Source organism: Phalacrocorax carbo, chromosome 2, assembly GCF_963921805.1.
Source record: "Phalacrocorax carbo chromosome 2, bPhaCar2.1, whole genome shotgun sequence".
Classification (NCBI taxonomy): domain Eukaryota; kingdom Metazoa; phylum Chordata; class Aves; order Suliformes; family Phalacrocoracidae; genus Phalacrocorax; species Phalacrocorax carbo.
In genome coordinates, this window is record NC_087514.1 from 50,353,261 (window position 1) to 50,369,653 (window position 16,393).

At 39.5% G+C, this 16,393-nt stretch overlaps 2 protein-coding genes across 5 annotated transcripts in view; both read left to right on the top strand.

Moving 5' to 3' along the window:
- Positions 1-16,393, top strand: part of CHST9 (carbohydrate sulfotransferase 9) — a 95,430-nt gene that overhangs the window by 60,204 nt on the left and 18,833 nt on the right. For all 4 annotated transcript variants that reach the window (XM_064442816.1, XM_064442818.1, XM_064442817.1 and 1 more), the window contains one exon: positions 15,236-15,273. In XM_064442816.1, the coding sequence (XP_064298886.1) occupies positions 15,236-15,273 (38 nt within the window). The remainder of the gene's footprint in view (positions 1-15,235; positions 15,274-16,393) is intronic.
- Positions 1-16,393, top strand: part of AQP4 (aquaporin 4) — a 119,388-nt gene that overhangs the window by 52,144 nt on the left and 50,851 nt on the right. Inside the window, exon 2 of the mRNA XM_064442821.1 lies at positions 15,236-15,273. The gene's annotated coding sequence lies outside the window, so the exon portion shown is untranslated. The remainder of the gene's footprint in view (positions 1-15,235; positions 15,274-16,393) is intronic.

The window sequence follows — 16,393 nt, forward strand, 5'->3', positions numbered from 1 at the left end:
TCAGATTTTATAAAAACAGAATAAAACTATGCAAGAAATAAATATATGCACATTTTGTAATGGCATTCCCTCATGTAGCTTGCAACCTAGAGGGGAGTAACACTTCTTACTCCTGTAATTGAAAAGAAATAGATTAGAAATCAGTAATAATCAGAGTGGGTTTGACCAGCTATATTATAAGGCTGAGAATTTGAAAAATTGGAAAAAGAAGTTTTCTCTGTGTTTTTGCTTCTTATGTGTTTTACATGAAGCAGGTAGAGGGCAGTAGGTGCTAACATTCGGAATATCTTCTCCATTGTACCAGTGCTGGGCAAATCACTCGGCAGGTCTTCAGCTGTGATTGTAGGTAACCTGATTTTACTTAGAGGAGCACTCACAGAATGTATTTAACACAACTCAGCAGTCAGAGTTTTAGCATCTTAGACTGCTAAGAGGGGGCCTCCTGGTAGGGCTTAGGAATCAGCAGTGAAAATCCTGCAGGCATTGACTTGGGTGTTCTCCATGCAGGTGAACTTTAAAGCTGACAGCTGCTTTTGCCTAACACAGCTAAGATATTGAGTGTTTTGTGCAGATTTTCGTTTTTACTTTTAAAACAAATGAAGTGATAAGCATTATTTGCTATGAAAACGAGTCTCTAGAAGAAGAGATTCATTTCCTCTTCTAGGAGAAAAAAAACATAGGATGACTACTATATGAACAAAGCTTAATTAAAATATAACTGTATTTAATCAATGCAGTATAATTAGAAACAGTGCTTAAGAGTTCATTTTTATGGTTGTTGGGCTATTTGTATTCTTTAAATGAATATCTACTTTATGAACAAAAATCTAACAGCTCAGTTCTCAAAAAGGCTTGCTTGTTTTTCGCTAGTGATTTTTGTGCAATTCCAAGGGAACACAAACAGAAAGCCAGCAAATTGACAGGTGGTAAAAAAATCCTGTGATACTGCCTAAACATTTGACATTTCCAACCTGTGGCATGGAGGAATGGTCTGGTCTTAGCATGTGGTTTAGGATACTGCAGGTCAATCCCCTACTCTCAGTATGCTTTCTATGCAACTTTGAAAGTCACTGAGGTAATTGTGTTTATTTTCCGTTGCACACAGAGCCTAATACTTTTAATATTCATTAAGTCTGGTCTTTTCCTTGGAAATTTATCTAAGCACTGGTCAGTCTCCTGTGGTTGGAGGCATGTGTATCAGCTCAACAGGAGAGGACAAAAGCATCCATCCTATGTGAGGACTCCATGGTAGGGAGGGCATCCCCCCAGAGCAGGACATCACTATGCCTCTTCAGCAAGGAGGGAAATATGCCCTCCCATGCTTAAGGTCTCCCACATGTGCTCTGACTAAAAAAACCCATAGGATCAGAAAAGAACATTGCCTCTTTGGTGTGGTCCCTGAAAGCAGAAAAAGAAAAGGAGAAATATTTCATTTTGACACCTCGAGGAGCTTAGGTATAAACAGGCTGCTTTGCTGCTCAGCACTGCCAGGGTTTGGGCGTCCTTGGCATGACCAGAAGACAACTTTTACGTGTGCAGAGGATCTGAGTGGTGGTGGGAAGAAAAAGCATAATAAACACTTTATGTGCCCAGTGATCAAGAACTAAGAATGGTTTCACTAGATGTCTGATGTAGCCCCACTGTTCAGAGCAGTGCAAAATAAGGAACACAGCTTTACTCTTCTCTTGCCTGCATGCCACCAGTGGGCCATGTCATTAAGCGGTGGTGGACGTACCTAGTGAAGGTGTCCAGACTCTGAAGTATTTTAAACTGTGGCCTGTTTTTTTACTGTGTTGTGTTGCACATAGCAGCAGCAATACTGGATCAGACTGGAGCTCCATCTTGCTCAATACCTTAGCAGCAAAGTGAAATCTCCTCACGTGGCTTTCCTGAACTCCAGCAGTTTGTTTCAGGGACTTCCTTCACCAGGGGTATTTTCTGTTTGCTTATCAACCCCCAAAGGATTTCCCATCTCTCAGCTTGTTCAGTTGTCCCCTGAATCCATGTGAAGTTTTAGCAGCCCTAACATCCCCTGGCGAAGAGTTCCCGAGTTTCCTTTCCCAGTTGTGTGGAGAGCTACTTCCTCATGTTTGTTTTGAACCTGCCATCTGCCTGCTTCATCTGATGCCCCTGGCCTTGTGTTAGAAGAGGCAGCAAACAGTCAGTTCTGATTCACCCTTTCCATGTCATTTATGATTTTACAGGTCTCTATCATATTTCCTCTGGATCATTGTGCTGCCAGGTTTCATAGCTGTTGCTCCTTGTCCACCACCTTACCCTCATCTGTTCATCTCCAGTTCTGCACATGAGCAGAAGGATCCGGATTGCATGTAATATTTAAGATGCAGGCATGTGTACATACAGAAACACAGTGGTTTCTTTTTAGTTTTCCTCTGATCTTCAATTTGTGTTCTCTATCTTGTGAGCACAGAATTTATGTTTATTCGGAAGTTTGACCACCCCAAGACCCATTCCTAAGTAACAATGAGCTCAGAACTCAGTTCAGAGTCCACCACCTTTGAGCTGAAACATAAAGTTGTTCCCTCTAAGTTTCCTGGTGTCACTTTGCATAAATTGCACTTCACATGTCATTGTATTACCAACTTACTCTTGTAAAAAGTTCTTTAGCCTCTGTCATTTCTACCCCAAATACATTAATATCATCAGCAAATGTTGCCACCTCCCTGTTTGGTCCCTTTCTTGGTTGATTTTTAGAACATGTGGAAAAACATGGGTCCTCAACATGAGGGAGCAGGACTCCACTGGTGACTTTCTTCCATGGTGAGAATTGACTGTTCTCTGTCATACTCCTATGCTCTGTTTACTATCTTTTAAACATTTTATTTTATAACTCCATGCAAAGATTTTTCCCTCTAATTCTGTGCCTGTTAAGTTTCCTTAAGAAATCGTGTGAGAGAGGTGTTATCAAATACCTTTTGGAAAGCCAAATAGACAATATATCCAACTACTAAAAAAAAAAAAAAAAAAGAGCCCCATAAAATGCAATCCGTGAAAGAAAATAGCAGGCAGTTGAGAGATGTGTTATTGTTGCTCACCTGAACTATTCAGTCATTTGTGACAAATCCTGGTATTCTGGTGCCAATGGTTCAGTAGCAGCTGAGCAGATGAGGGCTCTAAGGATGTGGATTTACAGCAGGTTTATGCTGATCCACATGTAAACTTCCCCAGAAGGGGACTTCTTGCCCGTGTTGTTGTTCCCAGGCACATGTCTGTCTCCATCTGCACAGCTGATGTGGATGATCTGAGCTGATATTGTTTAAAATCTGCCTATTAAGCAAGAGGAGAATTTTTAGCTGAATCAGGAGGACTGTGATGTCTCTTGACCAGGCAGTGCAGCTGCACTAGTGCTGGCACAGGGGAGGAGGAGGAAGAGCGTGTCACTATGCTGCGGCAAGAGATGGGCTGTCTGTTTTTGCCAGGCATTGAGCAGCTTAAACCAGTCATTAAACCAACCCCGAAGAAAAGCTGTGTGTCTGTAGCTTGTCTAAAGTGGTATTTTTAGCTAAGATTGTTTGGGTGTTGAGTGTGAGTAGGTGGTTTCATCATGCCATTTGTTTTCCAGCAAAGAAAGAGGAGTCCTCATGGCGTTAATAGAAGCGGTCTGTTCTCCTCTCAGAAACAAGAATTAAAGATTGAGGGATTTCTTTATGACTTTTCTTTTTGTGTCTGTGTGGCTTTCTCTGATCTAGAAGCCTAGTTTCCATTATTCCAGTGGGTTTGTTGCTATGTTAAGTTTGGTGCTGTACAGTAGCAACCAGCAGTGTTTCCATGTTTTCTTTTTTTTTTTCCTGTGATCCTGGGAGCTAGTTATCTGTAATCCAAAGGGACAAAAAGTATTGTTGAAACTAAGGAGATTACTGGTATGTTTGTACGAACAGAAGTTTGAAACTCTGAGCTGTTTGCAGCTCTGCTATTCCAGAGTCTCTGGCTGTTCATCTAATTAACCATCCATTTAAAAATGCTGGCCACTCCTTTCACTCCCTGCCAGCAACATCAAGATGTAAAATTAATTTTCTGAAGATTTGTTTCATATACTTGCAATAATTGGAACTAGCCTTTATATTGTAAGCAATCCAAAGTACACAAATCACTTTAATTATAGCAATAAGTCAATAAGTTAGTGATGCCCAAAAGTTGTGTGGGGGTGGATGCTCAATTATCACATTTTCTTTTTTAGATCCCTCAGAAGGCAGGAAATTCAGTCTTGTCAAATTGGGTTTTTTACTCTACACTAATTATTTAAGTAATAACAATTGGTGTGGCTTTAGTCCAAAATACCTTCTAATCCAGAGAGATTTTTTCCACATTTCCTTTGTATTTCTTTTCACAATCTTTAATTAGATTTTGTATAAAGAATTGTGTCCATTATAAATGAATACTAATAATAAGCTAAATGGAAATATGCCTTTTTCCCTTAATCTGAGGAAATATGTGAAGACCTTGCCCCTGCAGTTAGCAAGAAGCCAATAACAAGTTTTGTTGATAACCAGATACAGTATTGACTCTGTTCCCCTGTCAGAAGAAAAGAGAAATGTCTCATCCTTAGTTCTCAATTCAGCAGAGATTAGTAATTTACGTGTGAATAAAGGCACCATATTATGACTATGTCACTTAGTACCTGCTGAAGCTAACTTGGCCAGTAATTCATATGCTGATTTATGTCAGGCATGCAGGATTATTTTTTAATGCCTTGAAAAGAATCCAGTTCACTGGGGAAGGATAAACAAGGGGGCTTTTTTCAGCCATAAAAAATATTTTTAATTACCTGGTGCTAAGGGGTCTTTCCAAATGCCTTTTCCACCTTTGCAGAAGACTAGTCTTACCCTCAGTTTGGGGTACTGTCACTGCTACCAGTATTAGTTACACACCCATGGCTTGCAAACCAGGACTGGATAGACTTGTCTCTTAAATCAGTTTTAAGTCTTAAAGTCTTAAGTCTTAAATCATGAACATGACTGTGACCTCAGCTGTAAAATTCTACCTCCCTTTGTGCCTGGCATGGTACATCCTACGGAAGGATTGCTTAGCTTGTTGTCTGAAGGCTGCTATGTAAATAGTAGTTGTGTGCTTATTCTTCTCGTAGGTTTCCATAAAACTGCACCTGCACATTTCATGGATGCAAATTGTACCTAGGTACCAGCTTTTGGTATGTACATATGGTACTTTGCAAGCAGCAGCAGTATATTTTGTGGGAAGAAAATGCTTGTGTGTACAAAACCTGCAGGTGTGGCTTTAAAGCCCGTTTGACGATTTACCCTCTGTGCATGAAAAGGGTATGCTGTGCCTGGGAACGTCTACTTAGGCTCTGCCCAAGTGATCAAATCAATATAGTGCATCATTTATGCTTTTGGCATTGGTGTACTTTGCAGTTTCTGGGTACTGGATACAACCTCACTGCTGTTATTTTCAGTCTCTGTTTAATTAAAAGTAAACATTTAACCATGGTTTCAGTGACATATGAGAGTTCAGTTCTCATAATGATTTCTCCAGATGAACTTGCTTTATCATCCCTGCCGCTTTCCACTTCTGAGCGCTGCCAATATCCAAGTTAGCGTAGCAAGGATGGCAAGCAGAGGGAGGCACAATGGGCATTTCTAAAGTAAGCAAAAGGCACCTGCCAAAGCAGAGTATGGTGCTGTCTGTGAGGCTTGGAGCATCAGGGTGTTTCACCTGCGGGAAAGGAGGCTGTTGCAATTAGCCGCACTGTGTGCAGTACACCCTCTGTTGCTACTCGACTAGCCAGAGTTAGTGGTAGGACAGATTATGAGTTTGAGCTGCAGGTTTGGCTTTAAAGACATTAAATATACAAGAATACTTTTATTTTTTTTGTAAAAGCGTAAACATGCTCTTATATAGTGGTGGTGAATCCTTTGCAGACTATCCTACAGAGTTGATCTTGGAGTTTTGAGGAGGTGGTCTCATAAGATCTTGATTAAATAACCACTGTCAAATCTCTCTTTTACAAATTTTCCTTTACTTCTATGCATAAATTATTGTGGTTTTTTTTTCCTCTAGTCAACTACCTTGTCAGTATGGAGGATACAGCGTGAATATTCTGATCTTCAAATAATACGTTCAGAGAACATGACTAAAAGTTTTTTATATGCCTCTTGAACTTTTCTTGTTGAGGATTGCTTGTACACCATTGTAGGCTCTTCTTTTAAGGAGATCCTTAAAATATCACCCATTTAGAACCGTGTTGGTTTTGGTTTTTGGGGTTTTTTTTTAAGTGTACTAAAGTTGTGTATGCAGAAAGACAGGTATAGATGTTTGATGTGGCTATAAACCCCATCTTTGCCTGAGAACCTTATTTCTTTATAACAATAAAAACTGAGCATCCATAATCTTTTCATAGAATGGAGAAACAGTGGGAAGAAGAGGTTTTACGATGGTCTAGACATCAAAAATTGACTCAAATAACAATAAACAAATAAGTAGCCTTATTTGGTAATATAACATCCTTTGGTAACATTTCAGTAATGTACTCATCAATGACAATCATAAAACCTGTGTATTTTCTAATAATTTACATTCACATATTGGAAGTTGACTACTTAGATTAAATACTCTTGTCAAACTATCCAAATCCATGTGAGAACCAAATCTAGCAGTGGTTGAGCCTCCCACCCCCCTTCTCTCTCCCCAGTTTCTTTTGAGTAGCACAAACCTGAACCCTTGTGCATCTTGGATTCATATTATATTCTCAGTCATGGATGACCTTTTTACAAATGACTTCCAATAACTAAGGCTGAATTCAAGCACAAGAGTCGGTCGCAAAAGGTCATACTCTAGTTATACAAAACATAGATAAATTTGTACTCCCTGCAGCAACTGATTGCTGTAGGTTTTTAGTTTGTATCTGACCAATCTTAATTCAGAGCCATGCATTAGAAAAGGTTATTTTCTAGCTTTCTTTCTCTTTGCCTTTCTCTTCCTTGTGTCTCTCACTATAAAATTATCCTGTTTAGAGAATTTTTGAGTTTTCCAGGTGCTAAGGTTTTATTTCAAAGGGCTTCTATTTCATCTCTTCCTCTTGCCCTCTCTTCTTTACTAGTGGATTAATTGCAAATTCTCCTGCATGTAATCTCCCTTGTAGACATGAGTGGTGTCTTTCTATAAGTGTCATATTCTCATTGGGAATATTTTACTTTCAAATGGAATAATTTCAGAGAAGCTATTGGAGGCCACTGTGCTAAAAGCATGCCTTAGAGTGGCATATTTAGACCTTAAGCAACGAAACATGGCAGATTCAAACAAGTACAATTTATTTATGTAGGGATAACTCAGAATGAGTGCTAAATTGGAAGAATATTTGCTCTCATCACCACTGGTCACTTCCTGGCCTTATTTTGCATAGACAATTCATCTCCTTTTTATTTCTGAAATACAGAAACTGTAGACTGAGGCTTCCCATGGAGACTTTGCTGTGGGACTCTGCTTTGTAATTAGTGCCAAGAAGCTGGATTTTTCCACCCCTGGTTGGCTGCTACATGATCACGTTGCACACACTGCTTCTGATTCACACCAGAGAAGCTTTGTAGCTCAGCTGTTTGTGGTGCAGTTGTCCTAGCAGGTAAAAATAAGGTTCTGTGGGCATAACCCCATAGGAGCTTGTGTGCTGCTTCCCATTGGTACTGGCACCTTCATCTTCATATGCCATTTCCAGCGTATTCCAATAAAGGCTATATGGGGACAGCATGCTTCAAAGCTGGATGTCAGCTCATCCTCACTACAAGTGAAAGACCAACAGCTGTCCTCCTTTAGGATAATGCCAGGTTGGATGGTCATGACTCCACGTGGCTTTGATGTGGTTAATCTGACTGCAAAGTTCATTTGCAGCCAATTCCTTGTCTGGGTGGGGGCAGTCATATGTTCTTAATATGGAGAGAAACCAAGCAGTAACCAAAACCAAAGCCAAACTATTGCAGTGTTTCAGCCCTGCTGTGAGTGCAATGCAAAGCTTCAGCTGCCCAAGACCATAACAGGGTATATTAAAGAGATAGATGTATGTCCACAGCTTTATTTCTGTGTGAGGTCTGAGTATGTAGATTCAAGCTCTAGTTGCTCTCCGTGGTCTCTTCCATCATGACAACTCCTACCGTGCTGTTCTTAGAGTAAATGCCAGATAGTTTTCCTTCAGAAGAAAAATCAGAGTCAGCCATCCCTCATTTAACACACACTAAGAACCTTGATATAGGAAACTACAATCAACCAGCTGACAGGTGGAAACAGCTTCTTTTGTGTCAAAGCCCAGAAACCTATTTTGTGGAAGATAACCACATAAGCAATAGAGCTCAACACCGGAGCATAGCATTTTAACAGATTACGTGACCTATCCTCTAGATGATCATAATATAAAGCACCATGCATAACTAACAACATGAAAGTGGAGGCTGGTGGTCCATGGGATTTCAAATGAAAAAGCAATAGCCCTTGCAGTGTGAGAATTGAGGCAGTTTCTACCTTAGGATTTGGATCACATTGTGGAAGAGTTTGAGGAAATGCATCTGCTGAGCCATAATTAACTCACCTTTGCCTGCCTAATTGCAGATGAGTAGCAATCCACAATTTGCTCCATTCAGTTCTTTAAGAAAGCAGGAATCTGAAAAAGTTGTGGAGTACCTGGATAAAAGAAAAAAAAAACATTTAAAAGCAGTTGCACAGTGAGTTGTAAAACAAAATTGAAACAAAGTATTCTTGTTGTTGGATACAGGATGAATGCCAAATAGACTTTGAAAATACACACAATGTTCAGCTGGAAACCATCCAAACCATGATATCAATATTCTGTTGATGTTAAAACGAAATATGCTATCTGGCATGTTTCCATTATCTCAAATCTTATATCCTTAAAGGAAAAAGGTGACAAATTTTTGCTTTCCCTTTTCCCAGATACATAAAGCACAACCTTCTAGAAGAAAACTGGGAAACAAGCCTGCCTATTAATTCTGTAGTGGGCATCCTGGTAATTCTGTCTCATTTGAAAATATTTATCAGAAGGCAGGTAAAACTTCAACTTTTTAATTAACTTATATTCTAACATCTCCTTGCCATAAGTACAGTTACACAATGTTAGTCAATGCAGAATTTGGTCCAGAAATGGATCTGAGTTACAACGCCCCTTCCTTTTTACGCACAACAGAATTAATGAATGAGGGCCTGCAGTCCTATTAAGACTAATGTTTCTTTGTCCATCCAATTTTTTTTTCCTTTGGGGTTTCTTCTTGTTATTACTTTGTTAGGTGGAAACTGAATGGTGTATGTTAATCAACACAAAGCATTTCGCTACTTGAGCTTTTGTAAATGTTTAGTTTCCCAGGGTCCTTTGAACCTCCCAGGGAACAGTTCTGCATCCTTATTAGAGACTGACAATTAAAGGTCTCTTTTCATATCAAAAGTAATCACGAAAAATTAGCTAGGAAAATCTTGGAATGCTGTGCGAGTTTCAGTGTTTTGAGATGGCCAACTTTCCTTCATTTGCTTCAATCAGTATCAACTTGGGTTTCTTTTTATGTTTCCTACTGCCAGGGCAACTTATGATTTGGCATTGTGACAGCTGAGAAGGATTATGCAATACCACGAAGATGTGATTAATACATTTTGGGCCACTTTGATAATTATGCAACTGAATAAGATTACAGAGGTGCAAAAGTAAGCTAAACTAGGTTTTGAAGGCAATGCTATAAATGAGCAGTGTCAGGTTTCTGAATTCCTTGTGAGAAGGCAGAGGAAAATGCTATGCACATCTGCAGGAGCTGCGTTGCTGTCGTGGTTTAACTCCGGCTGGCAACTAAGCACCACACAGCCGCTCGCTCACTCCCCCCTGGGTGGGATGGGGGAGAGAATCAGAGGAGTAAAATTCATGGGTTGAGATTAGGACAGTTTAACAGGTAAAGCAAAAGCCATGTGTGGAAGCAAAGCAAACCGAGGAATTCACTCACTACCTCCCATGTGCCGGCAGGTGTTCAGCCACCTCCAGGAAAGCAGGGCTCCATCACGCATAACGGTTACTTGGGAAGACAAACGCCATCACTCCGAACGTCCCCCCCTTCCTTCTTCTTCCCACAACTTTATGTGCTGAGCATGGCATCATATGGTGTGGGATACCCCTTTGGTCAGCTGGGGTCAGCTGTCCCAGCTGTGTCCCCTCCCAGCTTCTTGTGCCCCCCCAGCCCACTCACTGCTGGGGTGAGAAGCAGAAAAGACCTTGACTCTGTGTAAGCCCTGCTCAGTAATACTGAAAACATCCCTGTGTTATCAACACTGTTTTCAGCACAAACCCAAACACAGCCCCATACTAGCTACTGTGAAGAAAATTAACTCTGCCTTGGCTAAAACCACCCCAGCTGCCTACAGATCTTGGAGATTCTTTGGATAATTTATAGGAAATGCATGGTTCTGTCCTAAACATTTTAAGCTGTGTGCACCAATTTACAGGCTTTCACAGATTGTAATCTGTTAGTGTCACACCTTCTCAGTCGTAAGTCTGAAAAATAAATCTGAGTGTTTCTTCCTCAGGCTCTGGTGCCATGGGAAATTGCTTTAGAAGTTTGTCATGAAAGAGTGCTTTGGTTTCCTTTCACTTCTCAGAATCTGCTCTGGTAGTTTAGGAAACTCGTAATGAAAGTGGGGTGTACCATATCCGAATAGGTCACATATGTGTTTATTTAGGCCTACACAAATAAAGTAAAACCCAAAGCTGTTACAGTTTCTGTCATGAACTGGTGAGGGTCCCCTTTGGCCTCTCAGATTCTCCCCACTTCTCTCAGTCTGCTTAGAAACCCTCAGACATTTGTGAACAGGGAGACAGAGCCAGAATTTCTGTTCGTCCCCTGCCTTGCTGCCGTGCCACAAATATTAGTAGGATTATCTGAAGACTTAAGGAAACAAACTTTATTCCAAGGCCTTCACTTTATTGATGTTGATGATGGTTACTTGAAGTACAAATTCGGATTTGATTTTGGGGAGGAAAAAAAAAGAAATCCTTTGTTGCTAGGACTTGTAGCAGTCACGTCACATAAATTGGCAGATCTGTGTATTTAAGGGATTTTGCACTCTAATTAAATGCAGTAGTAGTCTTTTGCCTTTTGAAATGAAACCTTTTTTTCTTCTTTTGTTACATACTTAGGGAACAAACATGCTGTCAAAATCCTTAATGTATCCAACTATTTGAACATAAGAAACAGCATCAAGCTGTTATTTGTTCTGTTGGAGTGTACTCATATTTCCAGCCTGAATCTTTTGTACCTGGTGATCTTAATTATATTTGAGCTGGAAGTAGTTTAACACTAAAAGGAATTACAGCAGATTAATCTGTAGACCTGCACAAATACCACATTCCTTTGTATGGAGGTAAGCAGGGCATGGTGTGCATAATTATGTGTTGTTCTCTGTGTAGGTTGTATGCGTAACGCTGAGGAGTCGGTGTTGCAGTTCCTCGTGACAGCATCAATTATGGCACGCTTTTGCATCTTGCTGTGGTCAGTTACACTAGAAAACATACATTATTCCTCTCAGTAAGGTAATCTTCCTTATTATAAGAACAGGCAAGCAAAAAAAAAAAAATAAAATTGAAAAACCCAACTTGCCCTGGAAACAGTAATTAGTGTACTAATTAGTGTATGAAAATACAGATAAATCTTTTAAAGAATATTTTCCGTCATTTTTTTTTTTTTCTAAAGTGATATAGCTTGAGGTCAACCCAAGAAGGCCATTTATCTCAACCACCCAAAACCACATAAAGCTATTGTTTTACACTTTTTGCATCTGGAGAGACAGAGGAAAATCACTAAAATTAATTGGGGGAGGTCTGTTTCTCCAGTCCTGATGCAAAACCATTGCTGGAATCCAGTTGCATCCGTTTAGCCTCAGTTAGAGAGGCAGGAGAGCAGAGCCTCAGCAAATAAGAATCATAGTTTGTACTGGTTAATACACCTTTTGATTCAAAGGATCAGTGATGTACAGTTGTCTATGATTAAGGCCTTTTGATTTGCTTGTGGTTTCAAGGATAGTCAGACAGCACTATTGAGCCCATTTAGGAACAGTTTCCTAGAACTGTAGAAAAAGGAAGTTTCAGGAGAAATGCAGAAGAACAAGCTACTCACATGCAGTCTGGGTTGCAGAAGATGTGTCTCTTGGACTATACCAGCTACCTACTGGTCAGCTTCCATATAGATTTCCAGATGGCAGGTTAAATTTCCCAGTTCGTTTGACGTTCATGCATCCATTCATCTTGCATAAGCTGCTACCTCATTGCAGTGGCTCTGGGAAAACTGACATAAATTTTGAATTTAACACGTGTAGGTCTACAGGTAATGAAACTTCTGGCAAATCTCAAGAATTACCTGCATTTTGTGAAGCTAATGCAGGTGTTGACTGTGGGACTGGCTGACATGTTCTGACAGTTCTGGTTTTATCAGTATCCCATTGCCTCCTGTCCTTTGAATTGGAGCACTCTCTCTAGTGGTGCTTCTTGAATCCCTCTGGTAAATGCTGATGGTCACCAAAAGTGATCACAAGGCAGCTAAAGAGAAACATCCTTCTTGCAATTGAGGGTGCCATAAAGAAAACACATATTAGTGATATGTTATTCTGGGGATTTTAAAAAAAAGCAGGACAAACCAAATTCTGGTTACTTCCTAGTGGAAACTGACCCCCCTTTCAGCACTGCAGGTGTTGTCACAGCGTAACATTCTTGTGCCTTGTAAAATCCTTTCTCTTTTTAAGCTGAATTCTGGAGGGACATTTTTATTTGATAGTTGCTGTTTTTGAAAGAATTTCTCTTTTTAACTTAATGTTGATCTATTAGCAATGAGGAAGAGGCAAATAAGAGACTCTTGTATTCAGGATAAGAAAGAAGGTGCTGTTTCATGTGTTCATGTTTTTTCACTGCTTTTTGTAGTTTTTCCTCCTTAAAACAAAAGCACAGTACGCACCAGGACTTTGCAGGCTTCTGCATATAATGGTGCCAATGTATTTCCAACCCTAATTTGCAGCATCCCTGTTATTACAGACCTTGGCCTCTTCTGAGCACAACTGCTGACTATGCCAAATTCACGTAGTTGTTCTGTGATGAGGACAAGGATCATCTAGCAAATAAATGGAGAACACAGTATTCAATTTGCTGGTGACCTTGAATTTGATCTCTCTTCTATCCTAAACAGCCTAGTCAATCTCTGTCCTGTTTAACCCATGTCATCATTACTGGAATATCATACAGACAGTTCTGCAACTACCTTTTCCTTGATACTGTAGTTTTTAAATCGCCACAAGAAAGAACTAAAAGTGAACAAGGAAAGAACTACCATAAATTTTTCTTAACTTTTTTCTTAGCAGTGTCAGGAATGGCCACAAAGGTCTTCCCCAGTCTCTCTGTTCATTTTTATATTTGTCTGAGGTAGAAACCACAAGTTTGATTGATAATGCAATGCAATTTGCATCTCGAGGCATCACTGGAAATACAATGGCATGAAAGGCTACTCTGGCGGAGCGCACTTTTCCCCCTGGGCTGACTTTAGAAACTCATTGATGTCACTTCCTTCCTCAGTCAGCAAGTGAATTTTCACTAATTCTCAAGACCAGCTGTCCATGCTGTCAACAGAAAGTTATTAAAATTCCTTTAAAGTGAATCAAAATAGCCTAAAAACAAATGTACTGGGAAACAGGAAAGCATCAGTATTCAAAGTCCACAAACCTTTGAGCAAAATAGTGTTGATCTAACCAGAGATTTCAAGCACTCTGCTTTCTTAGCAACTTGTATATCATTAGAGAATGCTAAAAACACACGCTCCTTTAATCTTCTATTGCCAACAATATATTTCGTTAAAATATTAGTTACAAGAATAAATTCTGTTTCTCCCAAAAATGAACTCAGTGAACAAGGAAATACATTTTGAGAAGTCTCCCCTAAATAATAGTTGGATTTTTGTGGGACTTTTTAGCAAAAAAAAAAACAAAAAAAAAGCGCATAATGTTTATATTTAGCAAATAAAAATATAACACAAGCACGCAGGAAATAATTATCATAAGAGACAATCTTATAATATAGCCTAAAGTGAGTATCTTTATCTGAATTATCCAAAATGCTTTCCTTGAGGAGTGTTCTCAGGGACAAGTAGGGAAGATCATTTTCCTTTAGTTAATAGAGTCTTTATACTGTATTTTAACACTTAAAATATTTTCACTCCATTTCAGAAATTCTGTCTTGTGCCACATGTACCACTATGAAAAAATTCTGTTGGAGTATCATTTGCAGTGCTGGATGAGGCAGCCACCCATGCTAGGCAGAAACAGGCTCCCCTGACAGTTAGTAGTGACACTGACAGGTTGTAAACAGTGTCCTATCATTATTACTTAAAAAAACCCAAACAACAAACCAAAACACCGCGCTGAGCACATGTAGACATGTAGCCTCGCTGGATAGGTAAGTGTGAAATTCCTGACTTTGCCCGATACATGTGGTTGGTCTCCAGTAATAAAGGGAGGGTATTTGATACCAGCTGCCCTTTTGACAACTAGTGCATGAGAACAGTAAATGAGGCAGAATTACTGTCCCTTTCAATCTAAAAGGAGAGAATAGGTTTGAGGTGTCATTGCTGCTAGGGTCCCAGATGGCTGTAGAAAAACAATGTTCTGTCTGGGCTTTGACCATGTCTTCAGGAGCACTCTGAAGGGCACCGCAGAAGAAGGCCAGAATAAGGAAGCAAGACCATAATTCAGCTTGCCACTGTGTGGATATTATCAGGATAGAATTTCTCCCTTCAGCCAGCTGGTGCCTAACCTCAGTCTTGACACAGGCACGTAATTTTATTTTAGGGTAATGGCAGAAGCTGCTTTTATCCTCTAGTGCTCAAGTCCTGAGCTGGATGCTACCAGTCTCTCAGGCACATATAGATGCAGCAGTACATCTCACAACATTAACATGCTCCATAGCACATATTTGAAATTTGTTGTCTTCACTTTGGATATTGTAATTGCTTGTGGGTTTCCAGGTTAGATAGATTGGCTACCTGTCTCAATCTTCTTTCTATCGCATCTTGATTAAGAATGGCTTGTCATCTTTTACTTTAGGTGGATTTCCATTCTGAAGTTTCAAGTAATTTGTAGATGTTAAATTCTAATTCTTAATTTTAAGAATTTACTGTTTTTTCTTCTGTGTGTACATGATCATATTCATCAAAGTACGTACAAACTAATTATTTTCTTTCATTTTCAGAGTCTGGAGAAAAAATGCGACAACAGATAATTAATCAGGTATTTTGACACTTTCATACTTTTTGTTACTTAATTTTTCATGTAGAAGAATTGTAGCAATTAAAACGAGAACTTCACAGAACAGGCTAATATTAATTATAAAAGTATGTTACAGACCACATACCAGACAACTGCCTGGCTCTGCAGATGTGTCACATTCACAAGAGTAGCCATCATTTTTGTTTAAACCTAAGATTTGCCATTTAAGCAATTCACCTAATTCTCAATGTGTTGATGGTGAGGACAAAACCTAGAGGTAATTTGTTCATTGGTATCAAATTTTATAGCAAGAATTATGTGGGTTTTTTTTTAAAAAAGTTATATTTCTACTGTTTGCTAGTATTTTTAAAGAAACAAAGCTATTGATATGAAGTACATGCACAGCATGTGTAAGTGGTGTCTTTCAATGTTGTTTAGGTTTTAATTTCTGCCATGAATTTTCACTGAGGCTTCACTAAACTGTGGCATCGCTTGTGGAGGTGTTTTCTGTCTTTATTACTGTATCAGTTAGAAGTAATTATTTAGAAAAAAATCTTTTATACACTGCAATTTCACATTTCAGCATCAGGAAAATAATATAGGAACTATACTGAAAAAAAAATTCCCCTAACCACAAAGAGAGGAGGAATCCCAGAGTTTGCTTTCCTAAATTGCATGCTTTTCCAGATTGAAAGGACCTGACTTGTACACAAGTGTCTTGTTGCTTCTCATTCTTGGCTTCTTGTACTCTTACTGAATGCTGTTAACCAGATGGCATATAAATGGGTATCTGTATTGTTCGTGAGATTTATTTTGAAATTTCACTTTAAAAAGTCATAAAAATGTTTGTATTCCAGCAATTGCCCTCCCTTAAGTAGTCTTCCCTCCAAGCTATAAATTGAGACATTGGCATTACTGCATCACTGTTATCTGTGAATTGATCATCTAAATGGAGAATTAACCTGCCAGGTGACTGACCACCTAAGGCAGCCTGGTTCGGGTCTAACGGCATATCCCCTGCCGTGGCAGAGCACTGTGTCACTTCCAGTGGCCTGAGCTGGCACGACTCCAGACTGAGTAAGTTCTTGCAGGTCTGGAAACTTATGGGAGCCTGGTCCTGAGACACCAAATAAGAGCCAGG